This window comes from Bombus vancouverensis, chromosome 10, assembly GCF_051014615.1.
Source record: "Bombus vancouverensis nearcticus chromosome 10, iyBomVanc1_principal, whole genome shotgun sequence".
Taxonomy (NCBI): domain Eukaryota; kingdom Metazoa; phylum Arthropoda; class Insecta; order Hymenoptera; family Apidae; genus Bombus; species Bombus vancouverensis.
The window spans coordinates 3,637,073-3,657,000 of NC_134920.1; the positions used below are offsets into that span (position 1 = coordinate 3,637,073).

The 19,928-nt window shown below is 32.8% G+C and overlaps 2 protein-coding genes across 3 annotated transcripts; one reads left to right on the top strand and one right to left on the bottom strand.

The window, feature by feature from the left end:
* The first annotated feature begins 6 nt into the window (after positions 1 to 6).
* On the top strand, positions 7 to 4,429 carry LOC117159261 (N(G),N(G)-dimethylarginine dimethylaminohydrolase 1). Of its 2 annotated transcripts, XM_033338948.2 has the most exons (6): positions 7 to 437; positions 763 to 865; positions 940 to 1,037; positions 1,724 to 1,780; positions 2,577 to 2,672; positions 2,768 to 4,429. In XM_033338948.2, the coding sequence occupies exons 1-6, from the start codon at positions 180 to 182 to the stop codon at positions 3,020 to 3,022; spliced, it is 867 nt and encodes a 288-aa protein (XP_033194839.1). In that variant the 5' UTR covers positions 7 to 179; the 3' UTR covers positions 3,023 to 4,429. The 2 variants fall into 2 exon arrangements, with proteins under 2 accessions (XP_033194839.1, XP_033194840.1); XM_033338949.2 differs by lacking the exon at positions 1,724 to 1,780.
* On the bottom strand, positions 3,491 to 19,506 carry Ncc69 (sodium chloride cotransporter 69). Its single transcript, XM_033338943.2, has 18 exons — positions 19,116 to 19,506; positions 15,671 to 16,100; positions 9,450 to 9,609; positions 9,283 to 9,378; positions 8,952 to 9,143; positions 8,715 to 8,891; positions 8,418 to 8,557; positions 7,891 to 8,190; positions 7,582 to 7,807; positions 7,372 to 7,493; positions 7,170 to 7,305; positions 6,887 to 7,098; positions 6,570 to 6,811; positions 6,342 to 6,487; positions 5,922 to 6,249; positions 5,689 to 5,840; positions 5,508 to 5,616; positions 3,491 to 5,418 (listed from the first exon to the last, which is right to left on the bottom strand). The coding sequence occupies exons 2-18, from the start codon at positions 15,935 to 15,937 to the stop codon at positions 5,283 to 5,285; spliced, it is 3,141 nt and encodes a 1,046-aa protein (XP_033194834.2). The 5' UTR covers positions 15,938 to 16,100; positions 19,116 to 19,506; the 3' UTR covers positions 3,491 to 5,282.
* Positions 19,507 to 19,928: the final 422 nt, after the last annotated feature.

The following is a 19,928-nucleotide window of genomic DNA, read 5'->3' on the forward strand; positions in this document are numbered from 1 at the left end:
TACTGTCTTGCTGTTGTTTTTACATAAACGTCAAAGTCTACATTTGTTGCAATCGGCGTTCCAATGAAATTGGTAGGAACGTAGAACTAGTTCTGTGATCATTGTATTATAATTTACGTAAACGAGAAGTAATAAAGTTCAGATAAACTTTGATACGGAAGCCTTTCTATCGAAGTACCATGCCTCTCCATCGCTATACTCATGCAGTTCTATGTAGAATTCCTCTTTCGCTTCGTACAAGAGGCGAGGTCACATTAGACGAAGCTAGAACTCAACATTTGGCACTTGCTCAGCTTCTACGAGAACTCGACATCGACGTTGTTGAAATGCCACCGGATGAAAATTCACCGCTCTGTGTTTTTGTCGAAGACATCGCAGTTGTGTGCAATGGTATTGCACTTATAGCACGGCCCAATGAACCATCGCGCCTAAAAGAGGTATATTTATAAAATCGTATAGTAATTAATATAGTTTCTAATTATATTATTGTTATTTTATATAAATAATGAAATTTCAGTCTATTATGCTATTGTATTATTTAAGTGAAAAGCTAAATCATTAAATATCATTTTAAGTATATATCAATATACTATATTGTATATCAAATTATAACATTAAATTAAAAATATGAATTGAACAATTATTTCGTGCATATTCGCATAAAAAGAATATAACTTCATTACATTGTTACATGTATTAACATTATTATTCTGTAATGTTTCCAGTATGTGAATAACTAAAATGATGATGATCTAATTCCAGATTGAGACAATTAGAGCTGTTTTAAAGAAGGAATTGGAAATTCCACTTATAGAAATAGCTGACAAAAATGCTCGTCTAGATGGAGGAGATGTTTTATTTACTGGTAAGTTTTGTTTTTAATATTAAGTTAATGAACTTACAACCAAATTATTAAACAGAAGTAACTGATTATTATAGGTCGTGAATTTTTTGTTGGATTGTCTCATTATACTAATGAAGCAGGTGCAAGAGCAGTTGCAGCAGCATTCCCAGAATATCCATGTGTACCTATTAAGGTTGGTTAATTATTAAAAGTTATGTTAGTAGTATTTAATATAATTTATATAGTCATCTGCTTTTTAATATATATTACACTAACATTTCAGTCCTCTATTTTATATAAATCTATATTTACTCTAAAAGTGTAAAATAATGCATGAATTATTTTGTTAAATATCTCTTGAAGTAAGAAGGAATTGATGTTGTTTGCATAATTGGATTTTATTTGATATTTTTCAACATTTTTATTTCATTATATAATCTGTGTCATCAATGAGTATCATGTGTTATAAAGAAATTAAAACATATATGTGTATTGTGATTGTTTTAGAAATATACTTTTGTATTATTAGTATCTATATCATGTAGTCTTTATTATATCTTGAAAGTTAGTTTAATGAAGTCATGTAATAATATATCATATGGGTAATTGTACTTTGGATTTTATATCCATATATTAAATTAATAATTATAGTCTATATTATTAGTTGCATATGAATTACCAAATAGTTTTGTTAGTAAATATTAAACTAAAAAATATTACTACTTATATTAAGAAAACTCGTTTAAAGCATACTACTTATATAATACATAACAAAATGCGCGTGAGACCACACACACTTACACATATAGGTTATAAAATATGATTGACCACAACAAAAGGTTAAGATCAAACAACTTACCATTCTGGTATTCATTTAAGGTGGGTGATGGTGGTGAAGAGGTGATAGTGGAGAGTCTTACCTCAGCCCCAATTCAGGTTTGGGTGTATTAGACTGACTCTCTTTTGCATATTATATTGAAAAAAGATTTCACGTTTTAGAAACACAATTTTGCACGGTTCCAACAAATTTGTTTGTGAATATACTTTTTACAATTACCCATTACAGATTTTAAACAGAATGCTTTCAGAAATGGAGTTTTATATACATAGTATGTAAGTTATGGCTTATTGTAATTATGCACATGAAACACATACATACACTGATACACAAGATCATATTTCACTCTTGCATGTGATTAATGTTTGTATCTTTTTGCATAAATTTGTCATATTGCAGAACTTCATACTGTGCAACTTCAATCAATTTTATAAGTATATATAAAAAGAAATGTATGTAGAATATACAAAAATATTTTTGTTAAAAAGTATATTTTAATTTCTATAATTATAAAATTTTAATAATTGATTGAAGATACATTATTTGCTACTCTTATTATGCATATTAAACTCATAAATCAAAAATAGTAATTCCATCAATTTTACTTGGTTATTTTTCTTATGCAATGCTACAGAGGACTTACATATATGTATTCATTTTTCATTTTCTATTTTATGCATTGTGTTTATTATAAAAGCTAGCTGGTGAAAATGATGCTTAAATTATCTAAATATGTATCTATTTTGTTCTAACCTAAGTTATATCTGAAATAATATAAATATCATGAATATAAAAAAAAGGTTAATAATTTTATCATTATTACATTCATGATTACAATTCATGTATTGTTTGAGATTGAAAATACTTATATTTTTATTTAATTATTGTTTATAGGTTGCTGAATCCAAGCGTCTTAAAGGTTTAGTTACAATGGCTGGCCCTGATATTATTTGTGTAGGTGCTGGAAAAGAATCTCAAGAAGTCTTGAAGGTATTTATTTGTAATTCAAATATCATTACTTTTTACATTTGTCTATATCTTTTTAATTTGCCCATCTTTTACATAATATATTGTTTATAATGCAGAGAATTGAGAGGGAAGCAACTTATAGTTACCAAACATTAACTGTGCCTGAAGATGCTGCAGCGAATGTACTTTATGTTAATGGAACTCTAATTCATAGATCAGAAGATGAGATTCCACAATCAAGTAAAGTTTTTGCAGAAAAAATTGAGTTTCCAACCAGATCCTTACGTATGTCTGAATTAGCGAAGGTTAGTTCCGGTTTAACTTCTTGTTGTTTACTGGTGCGTAGACCCAGACATATTCGCAGTATTTAAGCTATGGAATGAAGACCAGAAACCTATGACAACCTAGCAAACGTGTTAAATTGCTAGGATCATATATTGATGTGAACCATAAAATCAAGAATTTAAATATTTCTAATAGGAAATATTACCGAAATGCTGTGCAAAAAACTATAATATTGACGTAGCACGTACGTCACTCCAAAACTCTAATAACTACTTTAATGAACAGAAAGATTATTTTGTAATTATTTTATAAAAAGATTATCTTAATATAAAAGAGATTTTATAATTAAGAAGATTAATATATTTGATTTTAACGTATTTACAGTAGAGATAATATATTGAGACTTTATTTACCTAATTTGTAGTTTTATATCACATGAAGTCATAATTTCTATCTTGCCATTTATATAATATTTATCTTTTTTTGATACGTTTCAATTTTATTATGACAGCATTTATAAATACATATTTTTTATATTTTCGTGATTTCAAACCTATTTTATGATTGTTTTTTAGTTATTATATTTTATATTTTAATAATATATGATGAACTTTTACATACAATAAATTTAATATCAAAATATTATAGTAATTTAATTATATTGCACAAAATTTCTTTTTTATAAAGACCAAAAATATAAAAAAAAAATTGATCTATAGATTATACAAGTAAATCAAAATGAATTTTTAATTAAGCACAAAAAGAACAAAATCATAAAATAAAAATAAAAAACCTAATACCAATCTATGTCTTCGTCTTTTGATATTTTGTGTTATATTATTAAAAATCAGTTATTAGAATCATCAATCATCAGTATTCTAATACCTTTGAATGCATTTGCTACTAGTCTATTAAAAGTGTTCACTTAATGTTCACCTATTCAAATAGAGTTCTTCTATAATTCAATTATATACTACAGAGTTAATGATATATAAAAGCACTGATAGTTAAGAGTTAACATGCTGATTCACATTATAGCAAAGTTACATGGTTAAGAGTCTACTGAGCAAAAGGAGAAGTAAAATTTCTGTATAAGAACAAATTTCATATATACACAATATATATTGCAGCAAGCTTAAACCGTTTTGGCAAATTTACAACTGTAGAGTATCAATACGATTTGTAGTACTATAATATAATTTCTTGATATTTCTTAAAATCATGACAATATTAAAATCAGTTTGTTATATTTTTATATACTTTAATATGAATGTTTTCATATTAATCCAAATTTTTCTTTCGTTTTTGCAACTTTTCTTATTCTTTTTTATTGCAATTATATAAATTTTGTAAATTGAAAATAATTTCACAACGAATATTTTACACGTTATAATATTAGGTTTAGTGTCATTTTGTATATTTCTCAAAAAATTTTCCAAAGTGTATAAGGCTACGAAGTTGTAAACAAAATAAAAAATATATGCTAGACGTTATAGTCTAGTTTTGATTAATTGATTCCCTACCTAAGTGAATGGAGGAATGTAAATGTATTTATTACTAGATTCATTAATAAAATAAGAGATTTACGTATTTAAAAAACGTTCTCACAAAACATTTGCAATACTTTATTATGAGTGACTCAGTATAGTACCTGCAATGTAATTTAATTTTAAAATTTTATACATGGTTTTATACTTTGATATAAATAGATACCAATTTCAATTATAGTGCTACACCTAGGAATAGTATTTTTTCTCAAATTTTTATCTTAATATTTGCCTATATTTCATATTTCATATTTCATATTTGCCTCTAATTATTCAAAATATTTTATTTAACGATTGTCAATAGTTCTCTAAATAAATTAATTAACTATAATATCTTTATATATTATCGAAATTTTGAATAATTGTACTTAAATATGTAAAACATGTTATTGGTGATTGTACAATTTACAGTATGTGATAACGTCATTTATTTTAAATATTTATGAGGATGCAGTTATTTCTTTTTACAATTGGTGGATGGAAAACATTTCGAAATTCAGGAACAGTTATCGTAGCGAACGTGTTTTTAACAAATAATACAGTCTTGCTGCATTCGTTGTATATATTCAGGGGTTAATCCTTGCTAAACACACCTGAATACTAACTCATTCAAACATGTGTCGCTCTCATTATAAAGGCCTCTTACTGTTATCTATATTCCGCGGCAGTTCTACTTTTCATTTTAATCAATTCATTCGTATGTGCATCTATAATGTTTAAGTCATTGGTAAAATACTTCAATTAACTTTGATAGTTATTAACGTCACAATGCACAAGTATTGTTATTTGCTTTCCTTTATTAAGAATAAAAAGTTAAGACGGATGTATGATTGCCTCGAACAAGCAAAAATGGTGGCATGTCGCGTGTTAAAGTTTCAAGCCAAGCCATATAAAGAGGTGCTGATACAGCACCCTTTCGAGGCATTGGCAATGTCCTGAAAGGAGAATAAAATAATACAAAAATAATTTCAGTGAATCGAAAACATGGCGGTAAAAGTGTAATTTTGTTTATACAAGTACTTACATAACTACTAAATTAGCTTCCATTGAATTTTCAAGTAATAATTCTCTTAAACGTAAATGCCGATTTGTTTTCTCATTCATAGCGGTTAATTCAGAATCTTTAATGATATCTGAAAATAAATCGATTTTTAGGAATTTTTTAGAATTTTATCAAAATACGCGTGTAATTAACATAATACTACCATCGTCTGTTTTTGTATTTTCCGTTTCTTGAAAATTTGCTATTAGTGTATTAAAGAAATTTTTGGTAGTATCCTGAGCTGGTTTTGAAATATCTGGTATCACGTTTAAGGAAGAGTAATCTATCCTGAATTTCGATAAAAGACTTGCCATACTAATGATAAAGCAATAATAATATTAATAAATTTGTTTTAACTTTCTTTTTTACTCGTAGAAATACATATTATATACTTACTTTCTTTGCTCATATTCGAGCTCTGAGTTTTTATTTGCAAGAGCGAAAACTCTTAACTTACTATTAGACCAATTACGTCTTGTACTGATTATATAGGGTAGCAGAAGGGTTAAACCACCATCATCGTACAACCACCATACATCTATCGTACCCTTTTTTTGCTTACGTTGAAATTTTGTTACGGTACTAAGTATATCTTTTGCTACCGGTAGAAAATTCTGTTGATTTTCGCGTTGACCTTGCGCAGTTGGATTAGGATATTCGTTAATTAGTTTGGACCTTCTTGGAGCTGGACTCCCAGGAATAGAAATATCTGACGCACTACTAGCTACAAGAATAAATATTAATTTAAAGGCACGATAAGGATTATAACAAAAATTCAGTGTTTATGAAAACAAGCTTTTCAGATATTCCACAAACCTTGGCTAAGTTGGGAAAAGCTTTGATTTCCTGGAATTGTTTGCGCATTTTTCTTTTCTTCTTCAGCATCTCCTACAACCGTGCTACAATCTAAACCCTCGCTTATTCGAAGAAGTGCTACTGCTATATGCATGTCCAAAGCTTTGCTATATATATATATATATATAAAATTTTCGTGAAATTTTGATTTCATTTAATTATTATATTTAATTATATGAAAATACTTACTGCATTACATTAAAGTACATATTCAAATTTTCTCGAGGACAAGTCGCCCAGTCTTGTTTGTAGCCCATTAACAAAATATTGGGCCTCATCTTTCCCAAGCCAGCGGCTTGCAAAAGAGAAGTAGTACCGTCTTGAAAATTTGCACCATCCACCATGGAATAAAATGCCTTAATTTTATTCGCTCTAAACCACGAAGTACAGTTCACGGTCATGGAATTGCGCGTCTTATATGAAATTGGTGACTACAGTATGGAAATTTAAATGTATTAAACATTACATAAAAGATGTGTATCACTTCTTACCGAAAAATACTGTACCTCGATAATATGCCCACAAATAAATAAGCTATTATTTTTAGTAATATAATGTGCAAAGTCAATGAGCGCTGATCTTGTACTTGGAGTACCACTGAGTACTAGCAGTTGAGGTCTGTAGTTTTTAACGTGTTCTTCAACTCTATCTAACTGCTGAACAGCGTTTAAGGCGTTATTATATGTCTGAGCTTGTGTCGTAGAACCCCAATTAACATCTACGAAATCATTTTTAGATTATTAACGTTGTCATTACAACATAAAAAATACTTAATTTGTAAAATATTACCTGGTTTTCTGTACGATACTACTAAATAAAGTGCTAAAACTACGAATAACGTGATTAGCGCTGTCCACCATGAGATCAAGAACATCACAGAAACACAGAGAATAGCACCAGCAAGACTTAGCCACATATTATAATACTGGAATAAAATTTATTTTGCGACTAATAATCTCTTGTTAGAAAAATAATTTAATGCAAATTGTACCTTAAACGTTGGTCTCCAACCGATTGGTTTAGCCAATGAAGCATGAAACGTGCTAAAGTTAACAAGAGTATAGGCAGCCAAAAAGAAATTTGAGATCAACGGAGCTATGGCATTCAATTCTCCTACAATAAATGAAATTTTTTATTAGAAACAATTAACATCGGTGAATAATGTCATTATTTATCTAGAACAAGATAGTATAACTCTAACCGATTAAAATGAAACCAACAGCAATTATAAATGTAAGAAAGTAACCACGAATTGGCTCTTTATCTTTGTCACCACTAAACCACTCTATTCCAGGATACAATTTATCAAGACAAAGTGCCTGAAATACTTTAGGTGCAGAAACTAGTGATGCTAAGGCACTTGATAAAGTAGCTGCAAAGCATCCAGCATAAATAAATGGTCCAAATACAGAAACCAATTCAATCGCCTAAAACAATCGTATGAAATAGTCAATATGAAAATTAAATATTCATTCGCATTCCTTTGATTGCTAACTGTTGGAAGAAATACCTGAAAACTATTATGACTACCATAAAGACAATGTCCTGTACAATTAAATTTTGTGCCATACATGCTCCATACTATTTCGCTAGTATTTAAGGTAGCAATTGGGGACTCGGTTGTTTCATTAGTCGCATTCAAACTCGATAAGGCAGTATATGAACTATTGAAAATGTTCCACAAGTCATTAATATCACCAGACGCGTCTCGCATAACTGTGCCGCCCACCATAAGCGCCATAAAGAGGTAAGATATAGTTGTTAAAAGAATAGCCAACAGTGTTCCTTTAGGAATAGCTGTTTGTGGATCCTATCAAAAATACAAATTCTCTGTATGGACTATAATAGACATATATTTGTTGCTAATACTACAGATGTATGCAACATTAAGATACACGGCGAGTTAAATGCTAAGATTTAATATAATGTAATTATAACATGTAATGTATAAAATAACAATATAATGTAATATCAATGAAACTTCTTAGCAATCAAAATGTTAAAAGATATTCCCTATAGACGAAAGGGCTAAATCACCTTCAAATCACCGGATATATTCGCACCTGCCAGGATACCCGTAGCCGCAGGAAAGAAAATAGCCAAAACTGAAAAAAAGTTGTGTTCCATCCCTTCGCTGTATCTGTAGTCCGAATAAAAGTTCTCTTTAAATAGATCAGCTGTGGACATATAGAAAATAGGATATGAATTAAACTATTGTAAAAACCTTAAATATTTTATCTGCAACATAAGTTGATTACTGATCGTTATTTAATTCATAACTTAGTTACTATCTCTTGAACAAATGATATTATCAGCAGTAACCGTATGTATTACCGTTGTATCCTATAAATCCTTTGGCCCGTTCCTGATCGTTTTTAGGTCCAATGATGGTGCCAATCATGAAATCTGCGATAGCTAAGAGCAAAATAATCAGCAAACCAATCTGAGCCTTCGCCTCCCATTCCAAACCGAACATAACGATCAACAGCAACAGAACTATCGTGATACAACCTGTACGGAAGGGAACCATAAGAAATTCTGTCCAAAAAAATCATGGCCTTTTATACCGACCTATAATTCTGATGTCTGTATTGTCGCAATCAACGATACAAATCCCATTCGCTTTTAAACAGTCAACCATACTTTCACAGAATCCAACAACGTACATGGAGCAAGCGACTGCATTCGCCAAAGAAAATATAAGTCCTATAGAACCTCCGAATTCGGGTCCCAGTGATCTGGAAATCATGTAATACGTGCCACCTGCGGCAAGTAATTAATCTTATCATCTGACATCAGAGACAATAAAGAAAGCAAAACGTGTCGACCGACGTAGACACATTTTTTCCAATCATTGTTCGAATCGATAGTATATAACAGGTACGTATTCGTTGGTATTTACCTCCTTTAATGAGCCCATTTGTGCTAATCGCCGACATCGATAAAGATGTTATTGTGGTTACAGCTGTCGTTATTGAAATCAATAAAATAGCTTCCCCTAAAGGGAACAGAAGGAAAATCGCATGAAATCTATAAGATACATTTTCTTTTTTTTTTTTTCATAGTTACCTATGCCAGCTTGTGCTACGACCCAAGAGAGTCGTAGAAAGAGCATCACCCCCCAAATATTCAGAAGACATCTCAATAAGACTCCTTGAATCCATCCGAATTTTATACCGGAAATCGATGATTTCACCTGTGCTATTTGTAATATATGCGAGCCTGGGTCCTACGACATTAAAGCAATAAGCATAATTTTAAAGCGACTTAATGATATCGTTCAATCTAGCTTAAGCCCGAATAGAAATACAACATCGATGTATTACAATCAATTATCTACTTCATTCAAGTTCAAGTTAAATCATCGTCCTACATACTGGTCGATGACTGGTAGATTTTCTTGGATGACGAATAAGATTGTTTCAGTTTCCAGGTCCATTGGAACAAACAAATATTTATGGAAATAAACTGCAGAATTTATCGAGAGATTCGTAGATCTCTCTATGTGAGTGTTACGCGTAAATTGAGATTTAGAGGTGGTTATCGGCATTGAAGGTGATTCGTCTAGAGGAAGGGTCGCCAGTCAACCAATGAAGACTAACGATTTACGTAACAATGCCTCACATGCCATACATTACACGCGTCGCCCAATGTTCAGATACTTTTTAGAAATTCAGCTCGTAAATGTCGACGATTAGCAGCGAATATTATCAATAAGCAAAAATATATTTTACTCGTTATGGATGAAAAATAACATTGATAATGATATTGACAATATCTACGCTGTAAATCCCAGGCGTAACAGAATAAACACAATAATCGAAATTAAAACAATGGAAATCTAAATCAATGAAAGCTGAAAAGTGGAATTTATAGAACGAAGTAGTGTCGATGCGAACTCTTCAGAGTATTTACATGAGAATCAAACAAAGCTGAAGGAACTTTCGTCTCTCTAAATACGTATGGATCTGATCAAACAAACGATTGTAGAAGCCTTAGAAACAAGCTACTATGTAAACACTAATTGAATTACACCCTCTGCAATAACATGATATTTACGACGAATAGAGAAATCAAGGATTTTCGATACGAAACTGAAACATTTAGGTATTATGAATTACCTAAATGCTTTTTATAGCAGCTTATTTCAATTTGCACCAGCTAATACGATGATTCTTTTCTATCGTTAATACGCCAAAAATTTATTCGAAGAATAAATAGCAAGCACGAATATCCGCGGTTCAAAGATATTTTTCTACGAGCCTGCTTCAACTAGCGTCTAACTCTTAGAGAGACGATTATTTCATCCCATTATTTCCCGTTATATCCTCGAATATCGTGCCTTGAAGTTCGGTATAATTGTAAAATTATTCTTAAGCATCTGCACGGAGCCAATCTTGCGTCGACTTACCCTTCGTAACGTGACGAGAATGTTCCTCGAATCGATCAAATAAATGAAGCTACCCTGACAAGAAGCTTATGAACTGTCAAATAATATTTTCAGATTCTCAATCATTCGATATTTCAATGTCGATAACGCAGTCCAAATATAAGTGTAGAACTTGAACTTAACTTTCAACAATTTCATCGCCTCGTAAAAACGTGTCGTGTTTCTCAATGCCGCAAATTGTTTAACTTAACGAGAGAAAATTTCTCGAGCGATCCTCTTACTACAATTATTGTACCTTGAAATGTTACAACGAGAGGCACCAACCTGATCCTTCTCTTCTCGGAACCAGTACATTATGAAGATATACTTGGAGAGAAAAAGCAGCCTGTCCAAAGATGAGTCGTCTGTTCATCGTTGCAGATCATGCACGTAAGTACTTACGACGCGCATAAGTGAATTACGAGCGCGTTGCATCGAAAGAAAAAATCGACGAGGAAAAGAACACGCTTCTCGCCTACTGGCCACATACACACTCTTTCAAACCGACACGTCCGTACGATACGTGGTATAATAGTCAAATAATAACGAACGCTTATCTCTCGACTCGTAATGTATTCGGAGCACGCGTTTTACTGGTCCTACAGATGCTATCATTAACTCATGTGTGCCACACAATTTGGATTTACAAGTGATATTTCAATTTTCTTCTCTATTCGTTCCTTTTCACCGTCGTCAGTCGTTCAATCTACATATTTATTACTCTGTAATCGATCTAGTCAAATAAAATTGAATCGTTTATCGTTGACCTTTTGCACGTTGCGGTCGACTGATACGATGAAGTAATAAGAACGAGTACATGCATTGATACCAAATTTGTTCAACGACTTTCGTATGGTCTTGGTACGACGAAGCAGACGAAGAGAAACAGATAACCGCATCGATACAAACGTGTGATAAAATGATCAAAGTAAATGGTGCCTCATGGTAAGACAAAATTCTATTGTGCTTGTACAAAGATGTTAATTTCTCGAAAAGACGGTACGATTTGTCGAGCATTGCGTTGTGGATGAGACAGTCTCATGGCATTTACGATTACTTCAAGTGATGCTTTAATTGTTCAGCCGAACGTGGGGGTTCCTATTTTAACATTCTACGATCCGCGAAGGTTGCTGCGTTTCTGCACGCGATTTCTAAGATTTCATGGCAAGGGCCATATAATCGATCCTCGCGGAAGTAAGTCTCTGCTAATTAATTCCAACGAAATGGACAACGATCTCGAAAATAGCGCTCGATCGTGCTCGTTTTCCATAGGAATCGCAGACAACGACAAAAACATAGTCGACTTTCATCCTGCTGAAAGACGCGTTGCTAATTAGTTCTGCCGATTCGAAAGATTACGATTCAAGAATTCGTTTGACTTCACATGGATCGATACGCCCCTAAAAATAAAAATTGCTCATACGCGTTTACTAATATTTGCCGATCCTTCTTGATCTTTTAATTAAAAACCTCATAAAAGACGCATCGCTAATCAATGTTGACTTTTTAATCTTTCAAAGTGAAGCTTGTTTAGGTTCGTGGATTACTTTCAAATTTTCAAAAATGGATATTGATAATAAACTTAACAGCAGCAGCGAATGGCTCTGTAAGCAAAACAAAAAGCGGAAGCATTATAAACGTACGATGTTTGAAAATTTACTATGAAAATTTACTAAGGGTAACGCAGCTAATTGTTAAAATATTGCAAATAACGTAGACTAAATAAAGAGACGGAAATGGAATATTTTCTCCTCGCTTTTCATTATTTTAATTAACAAGAAAGGAGAGCGCGTCGGGAAATGATTTCTACATCCAAATGCACGATCGATAAACTACGCACGTGCGTTTTCACCTGTTAACATTGTCAAAAAATGACCATCCATCTAATGTATGCCACACAGTGTACTTTCTCTAACTCTGTGTCGTTCTCTAGCCCTCTAGCTCTTCCCTTTTCTCCTTTGATCCGTTTGGAAAGTTTTCGTTTCGTCACGTACTGTACAAGACGCTCCGTGTCCTCTCCTTTCTCTTTCAACCAACTTCCTCGAATTACCTGAGGAACGTGGTTGCTCGTAATCGAATAAGTTTGGCCGTACCGACTCATCTCAATCGATCTGATTATACGCATCGAGGCGATCGAGCGAACTCGATTGTATCCGAAATTTATTTAGGTTGAATTATAGTTAACCCCGTGTCAGGGGCAATCTAGATGATGGATTTAAGTCGTTACGATCCTACGGTTATGCCGGACATATCATATTTCGTCGTAGTAGTCAGTTTAGCGGAGCTTATATTTAGTTAAACATACCATGAGACTTAGTGAAAAAGTTCTGCTGGCTCGAAACTGTTCTATTATGATTAATGGCGAGGATTTATTGTCAACTTGAAATGAGAAAACTTGATGGGAACAAATGTAACGTCTGTTCCGTCGTTATATGATTTCAGCTGGGGTTAATCAAGAAAGGGGTTAATCGCTTCTAATCCCTGTATTTTTAAATACTTTTACACAATGGGATATACAATTAAGAAACCCTACTAGTCGTTTTAGTTATCCTTTCTAGGAGTACTATTTCTTAAAACACGGTATATTTACATCTTACTCCCTACTTAGCTGTTCGGTACGTGTAGTATGAAATCAGGTTCATTGAAATTCATCTAATTCGATATTGACCCAAGCATAAATAGCAAACGACAAATTGTGTTTCAGAAGAAGGTATTTAGATATGACAAATTTTTGTTTTAACAGATGTATCGAACGTAAAAATATTGTTGGACTATTGCATCAACTGTAGTTGACAGAGTGAAACATTATGACGTGAATAAACAAACGTTCTAATCAGTTTCTTAGTGGAAGAAGGATTAAGAAAATAACGTTTAACGAAGCCTCTTTGTTATCACAAGGAATAGGTCAATCACGGTAAATAGAACAAGATGAATATCGTTTTCTTTAATCGTGTAAGTTATGTAACTTATTAGAAGGCATTCAGAAAATGAATAAAATAACACGCTTATTTAGCTAAGTTTGATAAACACTGTGTATAGATACTAAAATATTCATAAGAAACTAACGACAAACCGATTATCGAAAAAAAAAGTTATCGCTTTCCAACACAGAATAAATTCAAATCGAACAAGCTCGTAAATATAGCGCCGTTTCCATTGACTCTTACTATTTCCGAGTAACACGAACAGGAAACGGAACGCTATGTGATACAAAGAATACACCGATTCAGCAGCTAGTAATACAAATTCAGACGTACATTCAATATACACAGACTTTTGATAAATCAGCGTGGCGAGTACGAACGAAGATAAAATACTGTTCATTTCCCTTCGTTTCCGTTGTGGTAGTCCCACAAAATTCTTCCAGTTATTTCTCTATGCTTTTTCTTTTTCCTACAATCTGACAAAACTGCTTAATTATTATCTCATCGACAAGCAACAGACGTATGAACATATATATGAAGAAAGAATGAACGAATCTGTAAGGCATTGTTCGTTGGCGAATGCGTGCACGACCACGTTTACTATACTTGGTTAATTTTAGACCGGAGTAGTTGACGAGAGAGGGTCGTAGATAAGGGACGAACTCGGTTAAGAAATGCTTGAATGTCAATGTACACCGTGTCAGCCGACGTACATGTGTTCGTACATGCATCGACGTACCGCTGTTTCAAACGAGGAAGATAGAGAAAACGCGACGACTATACAAGGCAACACGTATAGAAACTTATTCTAAATATACTGTACCATACATTTGTTATACAAAATATTTTCTATATGTTACATACGATTATGTTACGATCGAGATAGTTTGTAAAGAATGCTGTAAATGTATATGAAAGTTACAAGATATTAAAATCACAGAATTATTTAAACAGTCAATGCTCCATTATATCAATAAGCCTCGACACTTAATAAGACCATCTTTCGCGTAACAATCTTTTTATCAAACATATATTTGCGATAAATACGTCGCAACTTGTGTATACATTTCCAAATTAGCTTTACTAGTATACATTCTTCCAGCATAATCGTGACATTCGTATCACTTCGTTGCAATGCTAATGAAACTTCAAAAAGTGTTATTATATTCATGAAAATTTTCTACGATAAGTGTTCGAATACTCTCGTAGTATATGTATACTATATCATATAGTTCGAAAATTCTCCGAACGAACGTTGACTCGATCTTAAGGCTTGACACTCGTTTAAATAGCAAAGGGCAACTTTCAAGTGACCCACATAATTTTTTCACGGGGTGGAGTCTCATTGATTATGCTTTTCCACAACTATTTGCCGTGTCGCTGAAGTCTAATGTTTAGTCTGTAAACGAAGTACCGACACACTGACTGAGTTAGCGATAAGCTGCAAGTTGATTAATTGTTTGTTGTAATTGCAATTTCGCGACGTGCAAACATAATGCAAACGACGTTATGTAAAACGACATCAATCATATACATAAAGCGTAAATTCTACCTACCGCTTCAATTGAAATTAAATTGATCTCATCCTAGTAGCCACGAAATAATTATGAAACTTCTCTCTAAACGATAAACAAATTTTATACGAGTTTACTATTCAATTATACGATTCAACGATTTAAAGAACAATAAATAACGCGATAACGAGACTCGAAAATAAACTTGCTCGTTTATCAAAATGACATCAAAATGAAGTGAAAAATTGTCTCGTAAAAGCACGTGTTGGGTGATTCAAAGACGTCTGGAGCTGGAAATCAAGCGAGGAGAATACCAAGTGCATAATATCACACATCGTCGTAATCATAATGAACACAACTACCGACGCATTATAAAACAAAGTAATAGCGGTCCTATTAATGGTCAAGTATCATCATCCTTACCTTGTTAAGCAGAGTGGGATTGTGAAGCTCGTCCAAAGACGGTCTATGAGCAGCCTGAATACTCATAATGTTTCTATAATTATCCAGTCTAGGAAGAGCCTCCCTCGTCATGTGCCTAAGAGACTTTCTCGTTTCCTGTTCGCCAAGAAGGCTGGCACGACCTTCCAGACTGTCTACTCGATTTACGTGGAATCTGGTTCTTCTCAGGGAATTCAATTCCACCGTTTCGGAATCGGTATCGCCGTTTACGCCGTTCTCGTGATCCATCTTCTCCTTCAATATCTCTTTGATTACTTGTTTTTGGCTCTGTGATCCTTCTACTTTTCGTTCGTTACACCGCTGACGATGCAGCTGACGACAATCAGGTTCGACAACGTCTTCTGGAAGCTGGTGAACTGGACGTACGATCGTTTCGCCTTTACTGATTCACCTTCGAATTAAAATTCTCTATTAACAGTTGGCTCACGAATGCAAGTTTGTAAATCGTTAACTACGGATAATATTCTTCGAGCCTTTGTAAGAGTAAGTCAAGTCTTGGAAAGTTTTATAACGGGGAACGTAACTTCCTTTTGTCTTTATCGGAAAGACGAAGATCTATTTTCATTTTGCATTATACGTGTGGTTTGATAATTAAAAAAAAGGTTGGAACTGACTAATAGCTAGACTGCGGATGTTTAGGCAGATTCATAGGTTTGTCAACTAATTTAATTTTTTGTAAGTGTACAATTTTTGCATCTTCAAATTTTCTATAAATGTATAAACATTCGCGGTTTGATAATTCTAATCGATCTTTAAGTAACCGCCGAGAGATCTTGTTTACAAAAATGCGACTGGCATTTGCAATTTCTGAATAATATTAGCCGGAAAGGGCGTTGAAAGAACGAAGGGGGAGAAGTTACAACGATCTTGACCGAAAGCAACGATCGTAAAGATTATTTGCATATGCCATTGTAGATATGGAATTATTCACGAGTATTCGATTTTAATACGGGACAAGCTAGATGAAAATCCGTATTCGCAACATTTTTTTGAATCGGTCTGTCTTAAATACGATCGATACCCGATGCCCTTGGTTCTCCAGTTACAATTAGTTAACAACTGCCGCGTAGGCTTGTCAATTATGAAATTACCCTTGTTTACAACACTCCGTACATAATTACTAGCTCTCGACGGGTTAATGCATGAATGATCTAGTTATTGAATTAATCGTTTCTTCTAACGCCGTAAAAAGATAGTTTTCTGATTGGAGTAGAAACTAACTGTCTTATTTTTTAATGTACGAACAGAAGGAAAATATTTATCAACATCTGTGAAGTTCAAATTAATAAAATGGAAAATGAGAAAAGGTTCTTTCTGTATGGTACGCTGCTTCCGTGAAACGATCTTGGGCGGTGCTCGATTAATTGATAAACGTTTTATAATTTATTTCATGACAAGATTAAAAAAGATGGGAGGCTGGCAATGCATCCTTAACGGTTAATGGTTTGGGTGTACTTTAAACGAACAATTAAACGCTTCGCGGAAAAGTTTTATAAGCGAATGTATAACTATTTCAATCGCTTTATGAGCAGCTTCTTCGTTATTTTACTACCATAAATATTTCATTAAAATGAAAATTCATTGCAAATGAGCTATGCTATTGGTAATTAGAAAAAGTAATACTAATAATGGAAAAGCACTCTATTCGTTGTCAATTAATGTTCCGCTCTTGACAATTAACTTAACTTCGATTTAAAATCGGAATAGAATCGAATCGTAAAGAGAATTAATAGTTGTAAAAAGAATTTATGTGACCTTTTATCTTGTTATTATTTATTAAACATAGTCCCTGCCTTTCGGCTTTGGACGACTTCCGGTTTACATACTTTCTTACAGACCTTTTGTCTTGTTATTATAAGAACAAATTTCGGTGTAAGTCAAAGTACATAAAGTAAACCAAGTAATTACCGCAAAAATTGGTCTCGATTAACGTCTAACTAGATCATTCTAATTTACGCAAGTTCAAAACTGCATTTTTAACGACAGCTCGTCAGTCCGTATCATTTCAAAATAGCTGCAACGCAGGAGTATCGCGTAACATATTAACTTGAAACTGTTAAACGATCGTATATCATTGAATTTACATACGAAATTATTGTTCATTTAAGTATAATAATTACCTATAGTTTCGAATTACGGCCCATTCAGAAATTGTTTATTATTTCCCTTTGAAAATTATTATGGTAAATTAAAAACATAATTTAAGTAAACTTGCAACATTTTTATACAAGCCAAGGAAAATATCAGATTAATCAACAAGTGAAAAAGGTCTTCTTTCATGCAAGTATACGATATCATTTGATTACATTTCGTTCATCATCGAACAGTTTTTTATTTCGTTTACACTATTTTGACTATTGACTTAACATAAATATTAAGAATCTAATATATTTCAATTCGATTATTCAATGAAAAATTTGAAATTCGAGCGAAATACCGGAAGTCGTACTTCGCTGGTTCACATAATGTTCACAAAAAACGTTCATGATAAGCAAGAGACCGTGGCAAATATCCTGGTAACTCTCACGACCACCTACTTTTTCATATTTCGACTGTGTCGTCGATTCACGTATGAGTAAAATGATTTTCTCTATGTTCTATTTTAAATACGATTAATATTCTCTTAAGTTTATCGTTGTATGTCAAAAAATAATAAGAAGTCGGTATATCGCTGCTTATCAGAAAAAAGGGCAGCTACTCTCTGTCTTCTCTATTATAAATATGTATACATATATTATGTCATGTTTTACTAATTCATATTAACACTAGCATGCCTCTCGATTGGTCTTTTTAGAAAGAAAGGAATCGATTCTCTTTCTTCATTTTTTTAAGTTTTCGGATATTCTTTAATCATTTCACGATTGATCGTAGTCTGTTCATGAAAATTTCAAAATCCCGATTAGCAACTAAGAAAGATTAATTTATGTAATTACACATACACATATGTATATATATATATATATATATATATATATATATATATATATATATATATATATAGACAATCCACGTGTAGATATATAAAATTTAATTGTAAGAACACAAACTTTTAAAAAATTTGCTAACGGAATTAATCAACCCCAATATTGACCCAAGAAAAATATGTATTTTAATAGATATAATAAAATTTTATATTGAAGATATTGTAAAATTTTCTATTAAAGAAATGACGAAAATCTGAGAAAATAAACATTTTAAAAAAATAAACAGTTTGAAGAAACGTTACGGGGTTCATTGTAGGAAGGAAGCCGACTCACCCTAGACGCAGGCGAATGAAGTCTAGCACTTTGTAGCATTATTCGTATAGATACAGAAGGGAAAGGCCAGTGCAGATGCTCGAAAAGGAATCATTCATAAAGGGATCAGGTATAAGGGAATAAATAGAAGCAAGCATTTCATTCTTCACCTTCTTTCTCAGTCAGGTAAAAAGGCCGTCAAGTAGAACAGAGTATCCGTCAGGTATTCGATCCCCCCATAACCTCACGCCATGAATATTCACGCTTTCGATTTGTTCTCACATCTGTCCATTGAATATGAAACAACGATGCTAACATTCGATGTTTTTCTGGAATATAATCGACCGCATGTCAGGTAACATAAAACGAAGCCGGCAACTTCTTAACTAATGTCCAGTTACACCACGACGCGACTGTCCTTTCTGTCAATGAACTTACACTGTACGAGAATTGGACCGATGTGTACACTTATACGTTTGCGTAAGCACGTGCTGCTTCTGTCATACGTACTCGTGTGATTTCTCAGACTCGCCACTCCACGACGCGTCCAGCCGTCACAAAATCCCGATTCCTACTGACGGAACATCGCACAATTCCCCTTCACTCTAGCTAAACCGTTCGTGCGCTCGCGTACACTAGTTCACACGCAATCGCATTCGTACCAATATGTATACATACACGTGCACCACCTTTGTATACATGTCATAAAGACCATCGCGATACAAGCGTTATTTTGTACATGCACTTTCTTACAAAGCCCTCCGAGACGTTACTTACTCGCTGTCGGAACATCCTTTATGAATAATCTATTCTTCTTTTCGTCTGTTTCAAATAAAAAATATATAGTAGTATTGCAATTGCAGGTTTAAGGTTTGAGTTCGTGAAATTTGTAATTCTTTTATCTGGTGTAAGTTTTAAATTTTTTATTAATTTGAATATTTTATTAGACTGTAATATTTTCAATTAAAATTTTATTTACTTCA